The 23345-nt window shown below is 41.2% G+C and overlaps 1 protein-coding gene across 4 annotated transcripts in view; it reads right to left on the bottom strand.

Moving 5' to 3' along the window:
• The window catches only part of PRKDC (protein kinase, DNA-activated, catalytic subunit), a 159173-nt gene that overhangs the window by 36880 nt on the left and 98948 nt on the right, over positions 1-23345 (bottom strand). For all 4 annotated transcript variants that reach the window (XM_012790025.2, XM_012790027.2, XM_076005322.1 and 1 more), the window contains 13 exons: positions 23037-23210; positions 22530-22628; positions 21140-21347; positions 20330-20519; positions 19311-19523; positions 15297-15409; positions 13328-13459; positions 10486-10665; positions 7905-8110; positions 5020-5158; positions 4010-4198; positions 3140-3364; positions 1810-1918 (listed from right to left, as the gene is read on the bottom strand). In XM_012790025.2, the coding sequence (XP_012645479.2) occupies positions 1810-1918; positions 3140-3364; positions 4010-4198; positions 5020-5158; positions 7905-8110; positions 10486-10665; positions 13328-13459; positions 15297-15409; positions 19311-19523; positions 20330-20519; positions 21140-21347; positions 22530-22628; positions 23037-23210 (2177 nt within the window). The remainder of the gene's footprint in view (positions 1-1809; positions 1919-3139; positions 3365-4009; positions 4199-5019; positions 5159-7904; positions 8111-10485; positions 10666-13327; positions 13460-15296; positions 15410-19310; positions 19524-20329; positions 20520-21139; positions 21348-22529; positions 22629-23036; positions 23211-23345) is intronic.

Here is a 23345-nt window from a genome sequence, read left to right as displayed (position 1 = left end):
ACCCAGCAATCCCATTACTGGGCATCTACTCAAAAGAACAAAAGACATTCTATAAAAAAGACATCTGCACTAGAATGTTTATAGCAGCACAATTCACAATTGCAAAGATGTGGAAACAACCCAAGTGCCCATCAATAAGTGAGTGGATTAATAAAATGTGGTCTATGTATACCATGGAGTTCTACTCAACCACAAAAAACAATGGTAGTGAACTATCACAAGAATGGAAAATGGAAAACAAGCACCATATGTACTCATCATCAAATTGGTATTAACTGACCAACACTTAAGTGCTCATGTAGTAATGACATTCATTGGGTGTCGGGCAGGTGGGGGGGGATGGGTATATTTACACCTAATAGGTGCAGTGCGCACCATCTGGGGGATGGACAGGCTTGAAGCTCTGACTTAGGTGAGGCAAAGGCAATATATGTAACCTAAATATTTGTACTCTTGTAATATAAAACGAGAGAAAATTAAAGCTATAAATATCAGCAAAGTGAAATTTCAATTCCATGAGGACTGTTATGAATTCCTTTTCTGAGACCCTTGAGGCTGGATTGTTTGTTTTTTTCTATTTTTTAATAAATAAGTACACTTTAAAAAAAAATCAGTACACTCAAGAGGAATACATTTTTAATACGTTTTTAATTTTCTCTCGTTTTGTTGGTGGAAAGCAGTTTAGAAACACAAACCTAAATAAGACAGACCTGGGTTCAAAATTTGAACCTTTCACTTACTAGCTTAGGCAAGTCATTTAATTTCTCTAAGCCTCTATAAAATGAGGAGGAAAAAAATCTATATCATATAAGGCTGTTTAAAAAAACAAGGTAGGCCAGGTGCAGTGGTTCATGCCTCTAATTCTAGCACTTTGGGAGGCCAAGGCAGGGGGATCACTGAAGCCAGGAGTTTGAGACCAGCCTGAGCACCAGTGAGATCCCATCTCTATAAAAAATAGAAAAATTAGCCAGGCGTGGTGGTACATGCCTGTAGTACCAGTTACTCAGGAGGCTGAGGCAGGAGGATTGCTTGAGCCCAGGTATTTGAGGTTGCCGTGAGCTATGATGACACTATGGCTCTCTAGCCCAGGCAACAGAGACCTTGTCTCATAAAATAAACAAAAAAACACTTTCAGTGTTTGTTTTCACAAAACAAAACAAAAACCCAGGTAATATTGATAGAGATTAAAATAGCTCCTGAAAAGTAGAAAACATGTAATGAATATATATCATTAATAATGTGTACTTGAAAAATAAGTCTCCAAATTTAAAATGCAGAACAATTAGGTAGAGAAATATGAATACCAATTTTCATTAGTATTCTGAAGTGTCTTTCGTAATTATTTTTAATTACGAAGACAAAAATTGAAATTGAGATTTACAACTAAGACATTTTACCTTTGAAAAGATGTGCTCTTTCCCTCGGACTCTGGGGTGGCCTCCCACAGGCACAAGGACCTTCCCGATGGGGCCCTGCCACCCGCCCCCGCCCCCCACGCAGTGCGTGTCCTCGGGAGCCGTCCCCACGGCTGACAGCTCTGTCCACACCCCAGTGCCTAGAGCAGTACCTGACCATGTAAAACATTTATTTCATTCTTTTTCTTTTCTTTCTTTTGTCTTTTTAAGTACATGAAGAAGGAATAAAACATTTATTTCAATGATCATAAAATATATTTTTGGAGAACAAATTCAACGCAGTTTCCAAATCATAAATTAAGAAACACATACTTTCGCTAAGCAAAAAAATCAGATGCTAAAGCTATTCTATAATTAAAAGTGAAAAAAATAATGGTATATTAAAAAAGATTACCTTGTTTGCTTATAAAGCTGATGAACTCCTGAATTTCTGTTAAAGCTTGTACAGACTGCAATTTGGTAAGTCTACTTCTGCGTAAGAGGGCATCAATACTAGAATAATTCTAAGAAAAGGCATTTAGCACTGTTACAAATCAAGTTTCGACATTAAATTTTTAATGCAGTTCTCTAAAACATGAAATATAGCAACTACTTTATAAATATAACAATTACCCAATGTCTCTCAGAGTAGTTAATAATTAGGTCATAGAAACAATTAACAAATGGTTTACATTTTAAAAAATAATTTCAGTCATATTTTAGTTCAATAAAATGAATATAATCAGGTTATCATTGCTTCTATTTGTCAATTTTTTTAAAATCCCACATCCTCTAATGTAAAATTGCCAACTACAGAAGTCAGTTCTTTCTTCTTTGATAAACTTCCTCTTGAGTATACTAATCAACTTCAAAATGCTTAACCACTTTGGTACAAGCATTGACTATAGTCGACAGCCACAGATGAACATGCACAGCCAAGTGTCAACTTTAGCCGACAGCTATGATATGACTTTTCTAATTTTTCATGTATCAAAATAAAATTGTCAACGTTTAAAAACAACGTAATGAAAACATATATGTTACCTATTCTGATTTACATTACAAGTAAGGCTGCCTGTAAAGTAAAACAAGCTTTTAGTGCTTTCAAGCTTTCCTCATCACACAAGAGCAAAACGGATCCGTCGTCAATGCACAGCACAAACTCTAGTGCGGACTGTGAGTGCCAGCTATGGGCAAGACTTCACAGACGGTGAGCGTGGTACCGAAAACCAATTTTTATTGGTTAAATAAAAATTAAAATAATAAATGAGCATGCTTCTATGCGAAATGTTACTAACATATGGTAAATGCTGTTAACAGACTCTACACAAATGAACAGACAATAGTCAGGAGAAGCTCTCAGAAAAGCACAAAGGAAAGAAAGAATAGCAGAAAACAAACAGGCAAGATCAATCCCTGCCCTTCTCCAGAAAGCATCCAAACTTCTGTTCCGCTATTCCAAATAGAAAAGTCTATTCTCAAAGTGTTCTTTAACAGTATGAGAAAGGTGAGAACTAAAGGAAAAACAAAAATGCAACTTTTTTAAAACAGAAGAGAAAAATGTAAAAAGCATTCAGACAAAGGACAGAGTGAAGAGCACTAATGGAAGAAACTGGAAGAACAGAAAGGAGGAAATGGGTGGTAGGAAACAGTACTTGAAAATTCTGTTGAATTTTTTCATGAGTTTACTGCCTTTTAAAAATACAGTAACAATGGTATATTTCAGACAGATCTATCTGTGTCACCTGCATAAAAGCCTGGATGCCTTGCTCGATGTAATACTTGGCTCTGCCCATGTCATCCTGCAGGATGTAGAGCAGACTCAGCTCCTGGCTGTACTGCAGCTCAACGAGGGCCTTCCGGAGTTCCGAGCGCATGGCTTCATCCACAAACGTCAGCAGGGACTGGTCCCCCTCTCCCCGAAGCAGCAATTTTAGTTTGCTGCGGACCATGTAAGGTAGGTATGTCTCCTGAGGAATTTAAAAATCTGCTTGTAACTTCAAAGAGCTGATTTGAATGTGTCTAATTATTTTATTTCTATAATATTCTTTGCTCTAATTTTATAGGTTAAGATTTAAAGCAAAAGTGTTTCAAACTAAAACTAAAATTTTAGAAACAAGTTCATCTAAAATAAGTTTGTTTTGTAACCACAAAATATATAGGAACATGTGCTATAGAAAACAGAAACTACTTTCAGCTGTTAGATGATCTGTATGTTACATACAAACTAAGGAATTTCCAAGCACCATCAGAGAGGGGTAGTGTTGGAGAGACCAGGAGTCACCTGCCCCAGGAGTCAGGCAGCCTGTGTGTAGCCACTGATCCAGGGCAACTCTTGTAATATAAGAGACAAGAGAAAATACTCTTCCATGTAGTCATGCCAGAAATGTTAATATTTATTTTAAAATGCATCCCATTTATTTTGAAAAGGTTAGCTAAAAGTGATGAGATATAACAACACAATGGAGTTTGTGGGAGAAGTTAGGTTATATAAATATCCTAATGCTTCACAACTACTTCCTTGTTTTTAAAAAGTTTTAAACAATTTTATTAGGTAGAAAATGCCTAACCATCTAAAATATTTATTTTAGTAAATTAAAAATAATTCTACCTACCTGATAAAACGGTTCACTCCACATTTTATTTAGATCTGGAGGGTTTTCACTGTCTACACTTGCTGTAGAACAGTATTCAAGTGATTTCCACTCGCCGAGGTGGTTATAACATTCAAGGGATGCAAGTTCCCAAAAATCCTTCTCGGCTTCCGTGGGCTCACCATCCACCCACTCTTGTTTATTGAGAGCCTGGCAGAGAAGAGTTAGTAAGATTATTTTACACATTTGGAAAGAATGCAAATGAAAACATGTAAAAAAGGAGGTAGTATAACAATCAAACTAAGGACAATCATTTTCAGCTTTATGGCAAGGGAGAGAAAAGGTAAAATATTCATAGTAGCATTGAAAGGAAGAAAAAAACACAAGGAATCTTCCAGTAACAAATGAATATAAAAACCCGACCAGGAGGAAGCCATTTCTCAAAGAAACTTACCAATGAAGCCAATTAGTAAGATTAAAGACTTTTAATGACCCATAATTTTATTTAAATCAATGCTGTAGGTTATTTATTACTTAATAAGTTCTTAGACTAAAATTTAGAATATAGGGCATTTGTAGATAACCACAGAGGCTTTTAAAGCCTGGGTTGCTCGTTCACAAGTCTCACAGGTCACAGACTGAATTTCAACATCTGCACTCAGATGGCCACAGCAACTCAAAACGCACAAAATGCACAAAACTGAACTTAGTCACCTTCCCCAATTCTTCCTTAGCTTTTACATTTTTTACTTATTAAAAGAAGACAACCTACTCAAACAGAAATTGCATAATAATAGCAGACATGGAAATAACATTGTTCAGTTTTTAGTTTACTTAACATTGTCAGTAGGTTCTTAGAAACTGCAACTTTCAGTAAACACAAGTATAATGAAACCAACTTTTTCCCATCAGCTTTATAATGAGAAGACATCGAATGTTACACTTGAGGACCTGTTGTACCTTGTTTTGCTTAAAGTCACAGTTCATGCAGAGAATGAGCAACTGACACATTTGCTAGAGACCAATCTTACCTCTTCATACTGCTTAGCAGCTTCAGAATAATCACTTCTGGCTTCTGCTAAAAGTGCATTCTGAGTGATTTGCTTTGTTCCTAACTCACTACTAAAAATGCCACGGAGGACATCATATTCTCCAATTGATCTATACAGCCTATAAAACAAACCAAAAAAAGGTCCAAATCAATGAACACCATAATATTTTTTAAATATTTATTCTAATGAAATGAGATTAAATCAAGATGCCACATATTATATTAACTACGCCTGTCATGGCAGCTCAATCCTATAATCCCAGCACTTTGGGAGGATGAGTCAGAAGGATCACTTTGAAGCCAAGAGTTCAGTACCAGCCTGGCAACACATCAAGACCGCATCTCTCCAAAAAAAAAAAAAAAAAAATTAAAAAAATTAGCTGGGCACAGTAGTGCATGCAGGAGGCTGAGGCAGGAGGATGCTTGAGCCCAAGAATTTGAGGTTATGGTGAACTATGATGACATAACTGCATTGCAGCTTAGATGATAAAGCGAGACTTTGTCTCAAGAAAAAAAGATATATAATATGTTATAAACTTTGAAGCTACCCTTAGGTTTCACTACTCTAGTTATACAGAGGGCAGAAATTATCCTAATGTGCATTTAAAGTAAAATCTGAAAATATCAAAGTTTCACAATGTATTAGCGTCTTCCGTATTAATCTATTATATTATCCATAGGTGAGCTCTTAGAAATCTTTGCCTAGCCCTAAAACACCCAGAGGCAAGTGAAAAATAACCCTGACCCTGCAGACATCGTGTTTAATCCACATTCCATGGCCCATCTCAACTCCACTGACAAGCAATTTCACTGCAGCCTCCACATTTACTGGAGCATTCGTTCATCTCTTTACCTTAACAAAATTCTGGCCAGACCCTGTCAATAAAGCTTGCCCTTCCACGATATTCTCAAGTGTTTATTCAGTTTGTTCCCTTCCTTCATCTTCAAGTTTCAACCCAAACATGCTCTTTTCTAAAACGTGCAGTCACCTGACCAGGAGCCAGGGACTTCTTCCTCCTTGATTCTCCTGCTGTTGGGTTCCCTTCCTGGCATGGGTGCTAGATCTCTTATATTTACATCAAAAGAGCCCTGTGGGGTCACCCCAGAGCCTAATGATTTTTGAATTTATATAAAAATCTAATAGATGTGGCTCTTACTGCCCTGATCATAGATGGTTATATGTAACAAATCGGAGTCAAAGGTGGGTAGGTGGGTGGTGGACAGCAGCTCACAGCCCAAGGATCAAAGAGGAGACGAGCACTGCACACATTCTCATGAACTCAGAAAGGAGATCACTTTACATGTACCCTGCACTGGTCCCCAGGTCCCTGGATGACATTCACTGGAACAGGGTCAAAACGATGACCATGACATATCAAGAAAAGGCTAACTTATGTTCACGATATTCTATCTGCAAGGAATGCAAAAATATTACATACAAAAATATGTGGAAGTATTTAATCAAGTTAGAAAAAAATGTTTAAAGTTTAAGCCCTTACAAGTTGTATGTTCCATTTATTAAACAAATATACATTATATGGGTCTCTCATTCTCCACAAATACTAAACATATGAAACATACAAAGTGTCACTTACACACTGGAGGCAGCAGGATAAAACAGCTCCTGGGTATAGTTGGCATAGCCCAGAAGCCCTATCTGGATAGCCCTGGCATTCCACCTTGCCTCTCTGGGTACTCACCACCTCCTTCACTTCATGCTGTGGTTATAGGGGAAGTATACCCCCATTCCCTACTGGGTCATTAGTTCTGAGAGTCTGGGATCACTGTCTAGTCCACTTGCACATTCCCTCAGCACCTGGCACAGTCCCTGCCACACTCAGTGCTCAACTAAAATGAAAATCACAGGCCAGGCACAGTGGCTCATGCCTGTAATCCTAGCACTCTGGGAGGCCAAGATGGGAGGATCGCTTGAGCTCAGGAGTTCAAGGCCAGCCTGGGCAATAGTGAGACCCCATCTCTACCCCCAATAGTGAGACCCCATCTCTACTAAAAATTAAAAAATCAGCTGGGCATGGTGGCACACACCTATAGTCCCAGCTACCTGGAAGGCTGAGGCAGGAAGATCACTTGAGCCCAGGAGTTGTAGGCCGCAGTGAGCTATGATGATGCCACTGCATCACTCCAGCCTAGGCAACAAAGTGAGACTGTGTCTCAAGGAAAAAAAAAAAGAAATGTGTGCACTAACAAACTAAGTACAAATCAGCAGAAAGCGCAAGGAGCCCCAACCTTACTTTTATTACCTTTTTTCCTATAACCTAATGCTCTAAAAGTCAGCACTACAAAACAGAAGTTCAAGTTAAATTTCAGCCTCAATCTAACATTCTTATCATAATCAGGTCCTGGTGAATTTCATGTGATAAAACCATAGGTAGGGGAAGAGTCAGACATGATGCAAAATGACCTAACTACAAGAAGGAATTTCTTTTCCCCAAATAATCAAAGTAACTGGATTAAACTGTTTCTAAAATTTTGAGTGAGCTGAAAATACTAACTGATCTTCTATTTAGTTTGCAAAACAGGAAAAAACATGAAATATTAGGAACTATAATGTATAGCCACACTTTATAGGAAACTATACGTGGTAGATAATACGAAGTCCAAAAGGTTGTATGCTAAAAGAAATCAACAGATTTAATTAATGTTTTCTTTCCTTGCGCATGACATACCTTGTTATGGCAAATATTCTTGACTTCATAGAATGGTACTCAGACTGAAAGATTTTTTTAAACATTTCACATAAGTTTTACTCTCAACTTTATTGGTTCATTTTCTGCCAAAAGGAAGGCAAGTTTTTTCTGTATTCAAATTCACTGTGCCCCTGAGAGTGCCCAATCACGAGCTTACTTAGCCAGCTCCATCCATCTGCCGATGTCAGGAGGGTGTTGGGTCTTCCCTCGGATGCGCTTGGCGGGCGGCTCTGCAGGCAGCAGGTGCAGCAGAGCCTCCTCCAGAAGGCGGATGCCCACGGGCTGCTGCAGACTGGCCAGGCAACTGGCACTGGCCGTGGCCGGGTCGAGGTTCAGCAAGGCTGCGTGCTGGCAACTGATCTCCTGTGAAACCAAAACACATGCAGCTGCTGAGCCTGTGGTACTTGGACCACATCTTCACAAAGGAGTAATTAATTTGACCAAACATAAAAGACAGTTTTGACGTAAGTATCACAAAGTTTCTCTCTGTAATAATATAACAAATTTTCCATCAATATTCAATTTGATCAAAAGAAGAAATGGCTTCTATTTTTACATGTCCAAACCAGAGATCAATTTAAAGCAAGAAAAACACCAGCAAAATAGGCAGATTTCTCTCTATAAATACTCTATATATCTAAATAATAATTGCAGTTTCCAGGAATATTCAGCCTGACTTGATAAGGAATGCAACTGAGACACAAAAATTTCACATCCAATCACCAAAAAGTGAGTGCATTCTTCTGCCTGTTATTCTATGTAACCTTTTCCCCCTCATCTTTTTCCACTCAGTGGCTATCTTAATTCAATAATATTTTAATAGAGGATTTCAGAAATTCTTATAATGACCTTTACTTTGTAACTCTGAGAATCCTATGCACATCAAAGTAATGAAAAATAAACCCCAGATCAACATTTAAAAAACATGAATAGTGTGACAGCATTTTCATTAAAACAAACCTGTACATAGGTTTTGTGAAAAGCAAGCCCCTCACCATCTGCATGAGCCCCTTCCCTCCCTGCGAAGCTGTTCCCCACACATCAACCACTGGCTGTGCTACCACCAAGACAACCTAAGTTCTACTTTAGGATTAACGGAAAAATGCAAATTCTCCAAAGCGATCAAACAAGCAAAAATGGCTGTCACCCTTAAAAAGAGCTTGTGGTACAGGAAAGAAAACCCAAATAAAATCTATTTCAACTAATAAGATAGCAAAGGCTCTGTCTTGACATATCAGATTTTGAGGCACCACCACCACCCTAATTTGGAGAGGGAAGCCCACTTTAAGATACAAAGTATCTTTTTTATGTTTTTAATTTCTAAGTAATCTCCCTATTCTATAAATATTTATCAAGTGCCCTTCTAGGTTTTAGACCCCACGGTAAACAGCGCTGTCTCTGATTGTGTGCAGCTTAAGATTTATTTATCCCATGTGCCCAATGGAAGTCTAATAAGAAATGCTCTTAATGAATAAATGACTACTATTAGGATATCATTCTTTCATATGTACCTGTGTGTATAAGTTTATTTTTAAGAAGATTGACTGTTCTGTTCAATCCTATTTATAATATCATTTTACTTTATAAACAATGATTTGCTAAGCAAAAGATAAACTTTTACTTCTATGAACTTTTAGTTCAGTAATCCTTGCTTAAACAAGAACCCATGTAAATGCTGGGCCGAAGGCACTATGTGACATGGGAAGAGAATACTGGCTGACTCAATACAATTACTCAAACCCTTTTATCTTTAGGGTGGCTGGGAGAAAACAAAATGAAGGAATTCTACTTGTGAATTGTAAACCAACAAAAACAGAGCTAATATCTAGAAAAAATCTATACTAACAGTTTCATGCTACATCAAAAAGAACAAAACAGAAAAACTACGTATGTACTTCATCTCAGAGAATCATTACCTAATTAGTTTGTAAACTAATACTAGTATTGCTACATTATATTGAAGAATATAATTTAGTAATTACTTCAGGGAGGTTAATAGATACAAAAATACTAAAATGAATCAAAAAGATTTTCTACTAAGGAACTTCTAATTATCCATGTTTTGAATGGCACAGAAAATGCTTCTTACATGAAAAATAATCTCCCATTAGGTATATTTAAGCAGTCACCAAATGTACACCTCCACTTGGTGTTCTCTGTTCAGACCATGTAGCCCAGAAAAGACTTACTGCTGCATCTATGTATCTGTAAGGACACATACAGCCCACCCCGACAGAGGCATCACTTCCCTGCTTCATTGCTACCCTGCACCGTGTTACTACTTCCCTCCTGCTCAAGTACTATACACTTACCAATGCTCCCTTCCATATTTGCCCATGGATTGCCTGTCGCCTGTCTAGAATATAAGTTCTGGAATGACAGGGATTTCTGCCTCTTCCCTGCTGTGGCCCCACCAGATAGAACAAAACCAGGCCTGTGCTCACTCAGTATCTCTCAAGAGCAGTCAGGAGGCAGGAGAGAGTTGGGCAAAATACTACATAAGAAAAAAATAACTAAGCAAAATGCCAGCTTTAATCCAAACTCTGAATGGACTGGCTTATTACAAAATATACAAGGTTTTTTTGGTAAAAAATAAATTCCATCTCCCCATTTGGGAAGGGAAAACCCAAAGAATACATCACGCTATTAGACACCTTACTGTAATCAGTGATGATACCAGAGTCATGTGAGGCAAAGTGAAATAATGCATACTTTATGAAATTTGTGCAGACTTTTACCTGGATACAAGAGACAAAAGGTGGAAAAAAAGAGAAAGTGGTATTAAGAAAATGACTGAAGTCTTGCAGCAACTTTTGAGTGATACTGTTTTTTTCAGATGCCATCTTAAATTTGTCCATCTCTTTCAAAATTCCAGAGAACAAGCCACTGAAGAGCTGTTTTGCAATTAATGGGTCTCTCTGTAAGAAATTTAAAACAAAAACAAATTAGCATTTGAAGTGAAAATGCTACAATTTATCAATACTTTCAGAGCTTTCTTTGAAAATACAAACTGTTGTAAACACATCTATCGCACATCTCAAATCTATTCAGGAAGTTTTAGCAGGCATTGATTGAAAAGGGGAGTATATGGAATTTAACCAAATATATCTAATATATGTTATGGAGGTATAGCCTTTCGACCCAGAAAGATGAATTTAAAAGCTAGCTTAATCAGTACATAACCACACAGCTTCTTTTCTGAGTTGAGTCTGGGTCTCCGATGCCTCATCTTTAAAATGGGGCAACCAGAAGGGTTGTGGCGTGGCGAAGAAGAGCCGAGATGGCACATGTCCAGCACATGGTGCAGTGCCAGAAAAGATCTTAAAGAAAGATCAGATTTCTAGGTATTACCCCTGTGTCAGCATCAGAGTAAAGCTGAAATAACTGTGAGCTTGAATAAAATGCCAGTTTTAATTTTTAAAGTCCTACCATCCTGCCCATTTAAACTGTGGAGCCCATCAGCGGCCGTTTCCGAGTTTCAGTTCCACCTGGCACATCAGCTCCCCCATCGCTCACTCCTCGGCCACGGGGCCGTCACCCTTTATTCCTGCCTGCATCACAAATGCCAAGAGCACTTCCTGGCATTCAGTATCTGCATTTGTTAAATGAAGGCAAGTGTGCTCGAATATTAAAAGACTGACTTGTCCTTTGTTATAAAAAGCTATAGTGGGCACTATATAAAACTTCAGAAAAGACACATTAGGAAAAAAGAAGAAAATAAATATCACCCATAATAACACTCCACAGAGATGGTCACTGGCCCGTGTTGGTCTTTTACTGATGGTATGTGTTGTTTGGTAACCTGCTGTCTTCATGTAACAGGTGGTGGAGAGGCTTCCATGTCTGCAACCCACTGGTTCCTGAGTGCTACGTACAAACTCCTTCACTTATGCTCGCTCAGTTAAGAAAACTGCAGTGGTAACTGAGATACAGAACATCTTCAGCAGTAGGCTTCTGCGGCTGCTGCTGGAGGCATCCCCTGATAACTAGTTCCCAAGCTCCCTTGAATTCTTTTCCCTTAAGGAAGAATGGCCACCCCAGGAAGGCAGAGGAGGCACACTGTCATGTCCACCACTGTACCCCAGTGCTTAGAACATTCCTGGCATACAGGAGACACTCCATGAATGAGCATTTGTTGAATAAATAAACTACTACAATTTGAGAAATGTAAGGCAACACATTCTTCCTTAAAGAACAGAAACAATGTACAGTCAACATTTTACAAACAATACTGAGCCATCTTTACTTTTTCCAAGCACAAACAAGAAGTCCCGACTCGGACACAGATCTCTCCCCAGTCTCAGGCCACAGCTCTCCCTAGCATGGACACGGTATGCTAGAGAGCAGCGTTGACAACACTACAGAGACAGTGACACAGGTGCTAGCAGCTGGGCAGCAGCAAAGTGTAGAACAACAGAGTCTCATCCCTGTTGCAGCCCAGCGAGACCTATGGCTCACACTGTCTGATTCAAGCTTTGCTAACCTTCAATTCATCTATAAACAGCTCTAATAACTACCTCAATGCCCCAGATCACTGGGAGGATCTGATTCGAGAATGTGAATGCCTTTCATGATAACTAGGGCTCTGCTGTGGTGATCCCTGGATCTACATGTGGGTTGAACACAGGGGAGGTGACGAAGCTGACCAAAAACTTAACACGGGATTACAGTTACACAAGATGTCACCGCTAGGGGAAGCCGGGGGAGGGGTGCATGGATTATCTACCATTTTTACAAAATAGTACTACTATTCCTGTCAATCTATAATTATTTAGATTAAATAAAAAACTTAAAAAGCTTAAAAAAACAGTAAAAAGCCACACAGATGTAATCTGTTACTAAAATCAATAAAGCATTGAATACTGAAGTACAACAAAATATACGGTATTATATTTCAGTACCAAGCATAATGTTCTATATATTACAATACTTTTTTTGCATTTTTTAAATTATTATTTCAATAAAAGTCAAAGGGATCTTAAGCAGGCCTTTGGGGGATAAATATCCTGTTTTTGTCAAAGGACTCAGCTAGAAAATTTCATTCACTCTTGACATTTTCTTTTGCGTCCTAAGACATAAAAAAATATTTCCAGTTTCTGTCATTGAGCCAATAGCCAGAGAAGGAATACTGATCTCACTGATAAACTGATACTTCTCCCATGCCCCCCCAAAAGGATTTTGTATAAGCAATGATACGAGTGGCTTAGCACTTTAAAGCTTAAAGTAATATTTTTCACATTATTTCATTCTGACAAACATTACTGGTTAAGAAAAACAGACTTTATGCTCGATTTTATAGATGGAGACCTGTGGCTCCGAGCATTCATGGACATGACATTGACACCCAGTTTTAGGGCCAGATTCTAGATAGCTCTAGTCAGAGGCTCACTATGTGGAGAGAAGACACAGAACTAGGAAATGGCAGAGCCAGGACTTCATACCAAGTCTACTGCTGGGGACAAATCGACACCTCTCTATGACACAGCCCAGCCTCAGCCATGCTCCCTGGCACACAGCAGGCCCCAAATGGTAAACAGAGGCTGTCAAGTGTCAACAGAAAACAGAGTGGTAAGGACAGACCTGGGCCACGGCCTGCAAGGGGGTGATGAGGCTGCTGTGCTTGATCTGAATGTCAGGAAGGTCTCCGTGCCGGTAGCTCCTGTACAGGATGACCTGGGCGTCCTGCTTCATTTTTATCTCACTCTTCATCTCCTGCAACCACCAGAACCGAAGAAGCAAGATTAGAATCCACTGAAGAAAGGCAGTCGTGCACGAGATACGGTATCAAGACCCGTCTTTCACATAAAGGCAAAGTGATGACAACGAGTATTCACAGTCCTTTCGAGCTCTGCTTTACCAGTCCATGGTAGACGATAAATCCAAAATAAAACATTAATACTATGGCACATAAAGAGAGCAAGGGCTACTTTAATATTCATTACAAAGTAATCCAAATATTCATAAAATCAAAACATTTTATTTAAAAACACAGATCGAAGAGCTGCCACTGCCCCGAACTCCCCGACAAAATGCAGGGCGCAGGCACCTATGGGCCTCTGCCCGAGGCCTCTCTCAGCTCCGTCCCCCACTTGGTCCCCCTTGGGTGTCACCGCTCAGAGGGGCCTTCACTACAACCCCAGCACAGGCCCTCCTCAGACGTGCTCGCCCCTGGGTTTGCTCCAACACGGCCTACAAGCTCAGCCTGCCTGTCTGTGAGGCTCACTGGACCGGCTCCAAACGGGGCTTGCCTTCTGCTCGCCGCGACACCGCCTGGACCCGGCACAGCGCCGGGCAGCGAGCATAGTGCCCCAGAGATGTGTTCAACAATAGACGGCCACCAATCCCTGGTCAGCAGAGCAACCGGAACGCCTGTGTCCAAGGGCAGCCCTGGTTTCTATGGCGGCTGCTCCACACTTACCGAGCAGTACCAAGCCCTCCCTCACACCAAGCCAAAGCACCTCCCTGCGATTTCTGTCCCGCAGCCCTGGTCTTCTCTTCCTCTGCTGACCAGATGCCGCACTTCCTCAGGCATGCCACGCTCCATGGGTTTCGGGGTTAATCAGGAGCCCAGAGCCATTCCTCTGAGGGTGCCAAGAAGAATACCCCCAGGTGTGGGGGCCAGTGAGGGTCCTGCACACACCCTCTAGTCTTCAAACAAATAGTTTTAGTTGCAGAGATAAGAGGAAGATGAAAAGTACATTTTCTTCCCACAGAAAATACAATGGAACCATTCAACCATTTCATACTCAGATTTGGAAAGTAAATGGCTGAAGATCTAAACTGAACTAGAACAATGAGAACTAAAATAACTACAGCACTTTTATTTATAACCTATCCTATCTTTCCTGAAAATTTTATCACAGTTACTGATTTATAATTAAAATCAAAACTATGACTAAACAAATTCTGTCCTGATTTCCACATGTGGAGAAATGTGTAACTATCAGGTCATGCCATACTTGCGTCTCCATTCAAGGCTTTCAGTGGAGGGCTCTGGGTGTCAGACCAGCCCTGCCACCCCTTCTTCCAGGCTGGTGACCCCTCCTTGTCCCCTGGCTCACCCTCCCAGCACAGTTCATCGGTCCACAGTGACTCCTGACCCAAGGTGCCCAGGGAATCCCTCCCCAGGGCTCTGGCCTTGAGGGGGGAGCCGGGCCAGTCCCTCTCTACTGGTTCAGGTCGTAAGCTGCAGGATCCACGATGACCGAGGCTCATGTTCCCACCCTCAGAGAAAGCCAGTCTGCACAGAGAACAGGGCTGGGCGTTGGTGAGAAGCAGGGACCAGAGGCAGAGACGGCGCCCGCAGTCCTGTGAGCCAGGCAGAACAGAGTCGGGGGATACCCTCACACCTCTTTCTGAGATTCCCATCACCCAGGGGGGCAGAGGGGGGACAGTCCATGAGCAACCTTGACTCACACAGTGCTGTTCTGTAATTCTGGTTTGTAGAACACTGGAACCAATATCTGACAGGAAGCTTATTTCCTTAGTATATATCTGTGATATAAAACAGATATTTCTGACCAATCCAATTCTTGAAAAAGATACAAACCTTCTCTCGTTGTTGTTCAGCAAGACCTTTTCTGACATAAATCAAACTGAGTTTTTCTCGGTCCTTTAAAAATCGTCTACGTAACCTCAGTATTTCTGCCCGACTGTCTGAGCCTGAAGAACACAAAGCAGATTTGGTTACAGATGGCCCATGAGACAGGCACATGTGCCCTGCTTCCTTCCCCAAATCCCCTAAAGTGAAAGTGAGGGTGCTTAGCGCCACTTTAAAATTTTTATCTAGTGTTTCCTTAGAGACATAAGCCTACCAGGAATAGAGAGCAAGGACCAGAGGAATACTGCCTCAGCTGACTCCCAACCCACAGCGCAGAGAACGGGCGAAAGCTTGGGAACCGGCAGGGCCGGGCCCCTCCAGAGAGGGAGGAAAGTGCAGCCACGGCAGGGGCCTGGGTGGGACACAGGCCGTGCAGGAGGAAGGCTGGCACAGCACCTACAGTGAAGTGAGGACTCCGGAACCGCAGCTGCCCCTCCCGTGGGCCCCCAGAGTGCATCTACCTCTGGGCAACCAACAGCAGGTGCACCAGAATACAGGATCTTGCCCCTACCCAGCTTCCAGGCAGCACACTCCCAATCTGCCTTATTCCTGTGCAAAAGGCACCAGACATTTTGATGTCATCTTTAAATATGAAAGACAAAAACCAAAATAAGTAACAAGGAAAGAGCAACTGTTAAAAGCAGACCATGCAGGGAAAATTTTCAAAAAATTGTCATTTATTAGAAAAGTATGAGTAGATATTACAGCTGAACCAAGAACAAATGTTCAGGGAACAAAAAAAGAAGGCTCATGGAAATTAAAAATATAAGGAAGGGCTGAAAGATAAGGTTGAACAGATTCCCTAGAAAATAAGAGGCCAAGATAAAGTAAGAAAATTAGAGGAAATAATGCGGAAAGGATACCCAAGTGCCAGGATTCCAAAAAAGAGAAAAGAGAAAAAACTGAGGTGAAGAAATCAACAGCAGCACCCACAATGCTATTTCAGAACCAGAACACGTGAGGCAGCAGTCGGAAAGGGCCCACATTATGCTCAGAAAAATAGATTGAAATAGACCTGCACCAAAGGACATTTTGTGAAATTTCAGAAAATTGTTTTAAAAGTGAAGATGCTAAGAGTGTCCACAGAGAAGAGACCCAGGCCCTCACCAAGGACTGGCAGGGAGGACACCACCAGGCCCCTGGCCTGCGCCCTGCGGGAGGCCACACAGAGCTCTGGCTGCGAGCCTCTACAGCAGCGTGACGGCACCAGGACCTCGAGGGAAGCTCACTGCGTATGGCGCCTTTCCTCAGCACGCCACTGAGGAAGGGCTTCCCCCAGAGAAGGGGAAGCCAACCAAGGCAGGGGAGCAGACCTGAGGCTGAGGAGGATAAGGAAGGGGTCCCTAGATGACAGCTGAGCAGAGACCTTGGGCAAGCACCCGGAGGCTCCAGGAGGGATCTCTTTAAGAGGACAAAACATCAATATTGGGACATAGTAAAAGACAACTGCACAACTCGGGGGGAATTTGCTGATAAATATATAGAAATCTAGACATATAAGCCAAAGCAATTATTGATATCCAGGAAGAAATATTATACAAGAAAGGAAAAATAATCACATGAGAACTAGAACTAGCTCATGGCTTAATCATAGATAATATTACATAGTCAGAATAAGAAATACTGAGCACTGATAAAATCATAACTAAGCAGGAGGATGAGGTACAGTAGAATGAACCGCGTGTGCATGTGTGCACACGTGTGACACGCAGGGAAGGAGAAGGCCAGACCCGCAAATGTCTGCAGTGCAAAGCCAAAAGACAACGACTAGTCCTGAGGACGAAACAGTAGCTATGTAAAAACACTATTTGGAGACATGGAAGCCAATACACAAACTCAGCTAAAGGGGTTGCCCGCGGTTGTCTCTGAGATCTGGGAAATGTGCATGGAGAGCTGCCATTTCTTCTAGCAAGCTTTCGAGAAGTGTCTGACTCTTTAAACATCCTGCATATGTAACTGATACAAATAACTGAAGGAAATGGAAACAATTAAAATAATGGTTGTAAAGTGATATTTTAACTAAGCTACAATTTCAATTTTCTAAACTGTATTTCCTTTTAATAATAAATAGTATTATAGTAAGTATAAACTCATCACATTTTATGAACCTCCACATGCTCTCCTTTAGGCAAGAAAGTATGCATACCCCAAAGAAGGCAGTACGTGAAATATTCTAAAGCTATAAAAGGACATAGGCAGATTCAATATATTAAATGAATTAAAATAGATAATTATTAGTATTCATTTGACCTACTTCATTCTACGACTGCTTTTTTTCCCCAAATCTATACACAAAACTCTCAAGGAAAATAGTTTCAAATTAGGTTTCACCTCTTACCTTCCTTAATTTCTACACATGGTCCCCCAATTCTATGGACAACATCCCTGACTTTGTTTTACTCTAAAAACGTAGACAAGGAAACACTGTGGAACAATCTGTGTTGTAGACAATAACTGTTGCCATCCTCGGCAACTTTCATTCACTTCTGAGCTGCCTCTCCATCAATAAAGAGCGCAACTAGCCTACAGTTGTTAACCAGCAATTGCCAGAAATCACCTGGACTGTAGATCACCCCAAATGCACACCTCTCTTTAGTGATTCTTGGAAGCTCAGAGCGAAAGCCTTACTTGCGGAAGGCAGTGTGTGCATGGGCTTATGAAGAGCAGGCACGGGGAGAGACAGCTGAGCAGCCGTGGGAGGCCAGAGTCACTAGGGACTTCATTTTAAGCTTGGAGCTGTGACAGTCCAAGCTCACAGGCAAGAGCAAGGGCTCTGCACTCCTGGTGCATCAGAGGCATGAAGGGGGAAGGAGGTAAAAGAAAGATTCCTGAGACACAGCTGGGCAGGGAGGAGGGGTAGAGGAGGAGAGGAGCTCACTGGCACTCCTTTGACTCAGGGCAGAGTGGAAAGAAGGCCAGCTTTCTCTCTCTCAGTTAAATTTGGAGAATTGTGTATGGGCCACAGGTTTGCAACTGAAAAGTATGAAAAAGAGTAGTTGGGAGTAAAGCATTTTGTGTGTTTTAGTTCCTAAGATTAAATAAAAAGGCATTTAACCTGCTTCTAATTTTACTTCCTTATATCTAAGTTTCTAAGTCAGCGCTTCCCCAGGGTTTTGTCTTGGGACCTTTGCTCTGTGTGCGCCCTTCCTCTGCACTCTCTCTCACTCCCAGAGCTGCACTTCTGTAAAGAGCTGGCTTCCAGCCTGCCCTCAACCACAGCCTCTTGGCGCCGGGTCTGCGAGCCTGCCAGTGGGCGCCTGTCCCCTGGGCCCCCTCACTCCACTGACTACCCCCGACGAACCTCTCTTAGGGACGGCCATTCAGAGCTCTGGTGCCTGCTCCTGCTTGGTGCATTATGTAGCTGCTTCCTAACACTGGAGTTCAAAGCACACCCCCACATCCACAAGCCTGTCCTCTTAGCACTCTTTCTCCAATGCGTCCCAGAGCACTGTGTGCCTGGACTACGCAGGGTCCACAGCGCCCTGGCCCGCAGCCAGCTCCCAGTGAACGTTCTCTCCCACCCCATTCCTCTACTTCTCTGTCTGCTTCATCCTTTCCCTTCCCACATCCCCTGGAAGGTGAGCTCCTCTCAAAGGCTCCCTTATCAAGTCTCTCCTGAGGCTCTCTCCACTCCACCTGCCTGAGTTAACTCTCTCACCTTTGAGACCCCATTGACGAACCTACCTCATCTATGATCACCAGTTTGTGGCCTTACCCACCCCAGAGAGTCACCAAAAGAATGGACTGAGTCCAGCTTATTCTACAGTTTTTCTAGAACTTCTAAAAAACAATCTTTTCAGTATGGTAAGTGCCCAGACAACATTTACTGAATTATATTTTAACAAGCTTAATTACAGGTTACAAGGAAACATGGATACAGTCAGCAATGTGCTGTCCTGACCTGAGCCTCTGTGTTAATATGGAGGATAGGTTATTTTAAGCATGTTTCGGCACCTTACTGACCTTTCACTTTGTTATCCACCTCATCCCCTGGAAGGCCCAGTCTTTTTTTCCCAAAATCAGGTCCCACTGACTTCAAGGGTGCTCGCTGTGACTTCTCACTCCTCTTGTGGGCAAACAGCAGGGAGGAAGACAAGGAATCAGACGAGGAGATCGTGTAATCCACTATCGGGTCAATGCTGCTCGCTGTCAGCCAGTTAAATGAGCTTCGTCCATCTGCAACACACAGAATCAGAGCAGTTACTGCGCTCAGTGCCGCACACAGGGCAGCTTTAATACACCTGCTGGGACTCACTGGCAGCACCTTGATCTTGACCCTCAGCATGCTCACCTGGGACCCTGGCTGGGTCTCTGTCAGGTCCCCAGGGTGTGGCCTGAGGCAGGGTGTCCCCACTACAAAGTAAGAAACAAGCCACCTGCTCCCAGCACAGGAATAATACTTTGTATCTATTGAAAGGTACCAAGAGCCCCTAATTTCTAATATTAGTTAGTGTCACAGAATTTCCATTGTGATTATTCAAATTAGTTCCAATTCCAGAACCAACAAAATGTGAAAAACTTTACATAAAGGAAAAACATTCAAATGTTTACATAAAAAGATTAAGATATTTTGTTTTATAATTTGTACTTCGCTGATCAAAGGAAACAGACCATTTGAGAAAGAACAGTTTAATAAACTGTAAACACAGCAAATGAATTTGGTTTAGCTCTACTTTGCTTTTGAGATGTTTTAAATTTGCTGCATTAGATTTTTCTGTACAAAAACAAAAACATATATGCACTAAAACTTGCCCTGGATTTTCTAGTCAGAAATAATCCTCTTCTCCTTTTTAAAAAAGTATTGTAAATACACAAAATATAAAATTTACTATTTCAATTATGATTAAGTACACAGTTCAGTGGCATTGAGCAAATCCATACTGTCCCGCAGCCATCCATCTCCAGAAGGCCTTTCCGCCAGACAGAGTGGCTGTCCCGGCCAGAGTGCCCTGTGCCCCGCAGGCGGCGTCCAGGTCTGCTACCTGCAGTCTGTGTCGGTGTGAAATCACCCTGCTGCTGGGTGGCCCTTATCTGCCCTGCCATTGGCTGGCGTGCTGAGAAGGGCCCCTCCTGGGTTCGGCTCTGGAGAGTGCTCTGGGAGGCCTGGGTCTCAACAAACATCGGAGTGAGAACAGTACTTCGGAAACGCCAGTCAGAATCAATGGTATATTCCTGCATATAAGAAAGTTTCAAATGAAACGTTCCTTTTTTAGCAATACTGAAATATTTCTATTTAAAATCCAATGATGCTATCAGCAGACATGTACCATAATTTCATATTTCTCTGTGGAAAGCAGCTGGAGAACCTTTTCTAATTTAAAAGTTTTAACGAATTATTTACCAACTAGAAAAACTACTATTGTGGGAGAAAACGCAATTTCTTAACATTCTGCACTAAAGGCTGATGTCAACCTCAGTAATGGCACCACAACTCAACTGCAACGGGTCACACACAACTGGCTCAACTCTCCTCCGCACGTGCACGTGCCAAGTCCTGGGAGGACTTGGGGAACACGGGCGTGAGCGCTTGCCCACATGCAGACCACCGGGGACACTGAGGCACCTGGTATGGGAGGCAGGACAGGGGGGCAGGCATTCCTGAGAAAGGAACCTGAGTGGAGGCCAACAGTGTTAGCCTCCAGTGGGGGAGGCAGAGGCAAATGCTTAGAAGGAACGTGTGAGTGTTCTAAGGAAAGCAGGACAGCCAGCTGGACACTATTAGAAATGCTCATTTAACTAACAAACAAGAAAACTCACAATATTCATCATCATTACAGAGACAAGCACTTCACCTGAAATTCGCATTCTGACAGAGGATGTTCAAACATGGGGTTTGGATAGTCTGGGCTCATGCTGGTCATTTCAAGCAGAAAATTTGTTGCCAAACTTAAGAAGTGCACTTCTATCTTAGGAGAATATAAAGAATTTAGTGCCAACAGTCGGTCCAAGGCATTGGAAGGTAACCTAGTTTCATGGCTCCAGAAATTTCGAATAATTAATCTGAAAAGCAGAGAGAAGAAAAGCACACTGCTTAGACACTGCCAACAAAGAAGAACGTTCTGCACATGGTGTCATGTGGAGAAGGCTACTTTTCATACACGCAAAGCTTAACAGAGAGGGCGACCACTAACGTGTATAGAGAGTATAACCTGAGTTATGAAAAGACACACTGAAGGAAGGGAATGTTAAAATATGTATAAAAATTTAACAGGAGGTGGGAAACTGAGTGATTTTATTCTCTCATCTCTATTCCCTGGGACGTTTTCAATGATAAGTACATAATATAAACTATTTTGAAACTGAAAAAACACTTTAAGAAATTACATATAGTTCTTCACTGCCTTGCTAAGACAGTTTACTCCAAAAATTACTGCCATAAAGTATTCAAAACCTTAAATTAGTTAAAAGCCAGGTTAGGCTCTATAATTTATGAATGCTTATGAAATCCAAATACAATTTTAAAAGCTCAATAAATTTAAAATTGTAGCAAAATGGAAACATAAGTGATACACAGAATCATATAAAAAGTTTATGCCCCTTCCCATATAATTAGTACTTGATAAGACACTCATATAACTGACTTTGGTCAGGCATTATAGAAGATAACAATCATTTCTCCTACTTCCACCTATAATTAACATGGTTTCCTCTGATTTCTAAGGTTTCAAGCACTTCATTCAATAGTAATATAAGTCTGATCTCTACTTTTTGTGTTACATGGGAAACAGATTATGGATTTTTTTTTCCTTCTTAAAATAAAAAAGAAAACAAGATCTCGCTCTGTTGCTCAGGCTGGTCTCAAACTCTTCGGCTCAAACAATCCTCCCATTAAACCTCCCAAGTAGCTGGGATTACAGGTGTGCGCCACTGTGCCCAGCTCTCTCAGATTTTCTTTTTATTTTGAAATACTTTAAAAATACTGCACTAGCAAAGAATACTTTGTCACATCACTTTTTCAAAAGTTTTATTTTAAAGTAACTTATCAAGATTTTGAAGTCTTATTCTTCATAATGTGATTTAAAATACATTTTTACAAAACATTATAAAATACAAGAGGCAGAGAAAATGCTAACACTGTGAATACATTTCTAAAACTGCTGAGAAATAACACTGTGCTAGCCTAGAAAGCGATCCCCTAACAATTCATTGCCGCCGCCCAGGTACTCCGGGAGGGGCACGTACTGAAGCCCAGGGTTCTCGTCCACCAATCCTTGAATCAGCACCTCTTTCGCCAACTTAAATATTTCCTGGGAGTCATCATCTGTTTGACTTTCTGGATCTCTGTTTGAGAAAATAACAAAATGTCAAAACATTAATACTCTCCTCTAGCCCTTTTGTTCAAGCCCAGTAACACTGTCTGGAACCAAAGTAAAAAAGGCTAGTTTTTCCCATGGAGCTATAATGCCCCAAATCCCAGCAGGAGCCCTGTCCGTGTGTGTGCGCAGGCCTGATACCCTCCTCTCGGGCCTCAGAGCTTATGGTGTTTATAAACTTAAAACATTTTTAACTCAACCAATAATTTCACACTCTAAATATTTCCCACACACGTGAAATGAGTTAAAACAAGAACAGAATATATGAAAATGAATTTACTTATTAATCACATGGTTAAAAATGCTTTATTATGTTCCAGATTGCTAAGGCACCCAAATGATCCCTGAAAAAATAAAATGTCAATGTATAGCTTACCTGTAATTGTCATGTGTCCACATGAGAATACTGTACATCTGCTCTCTACACGTTACAGAAGGGTGGGAAACAAACTCCACAACAGGGCCCAGAAGTTCTCGGAGTTCTACTGGTTTAAGTTTTGGCATCATCTTATAAATTATGTCCAAACATACTTTTTGTCTTTCATCATCTCTATAAGAAAGATTTTCAAAAACACATAAATTTAACCACTTTTATTATTGTACTTTCAAATTATGACAGGCAACTTTTCCCTTCTTTGTGCTGTTCTGTAGTTTCAAAATTTGAATAATATTATGATACATAATA

Source organism: Microcebus murinus, chromosome 7 (genome assembly GCF_040939455.1).
Source record: "Microcebus murinus isolate Inina chromosome 7, M.murinus_Inina_mat1.0, whole genome shotgun sequence".
Taxonomy (NCBI): Eukaryota; Metazoa; Chordata; class Mammalia; order Primates; family Cheirogaleidae; genus Microcebus; species Microcebus murinus.
Note: the sequence above shows the minus strand (reverse complement) of the source record. Positions and strands in the feature narration are given on the sequence as shown.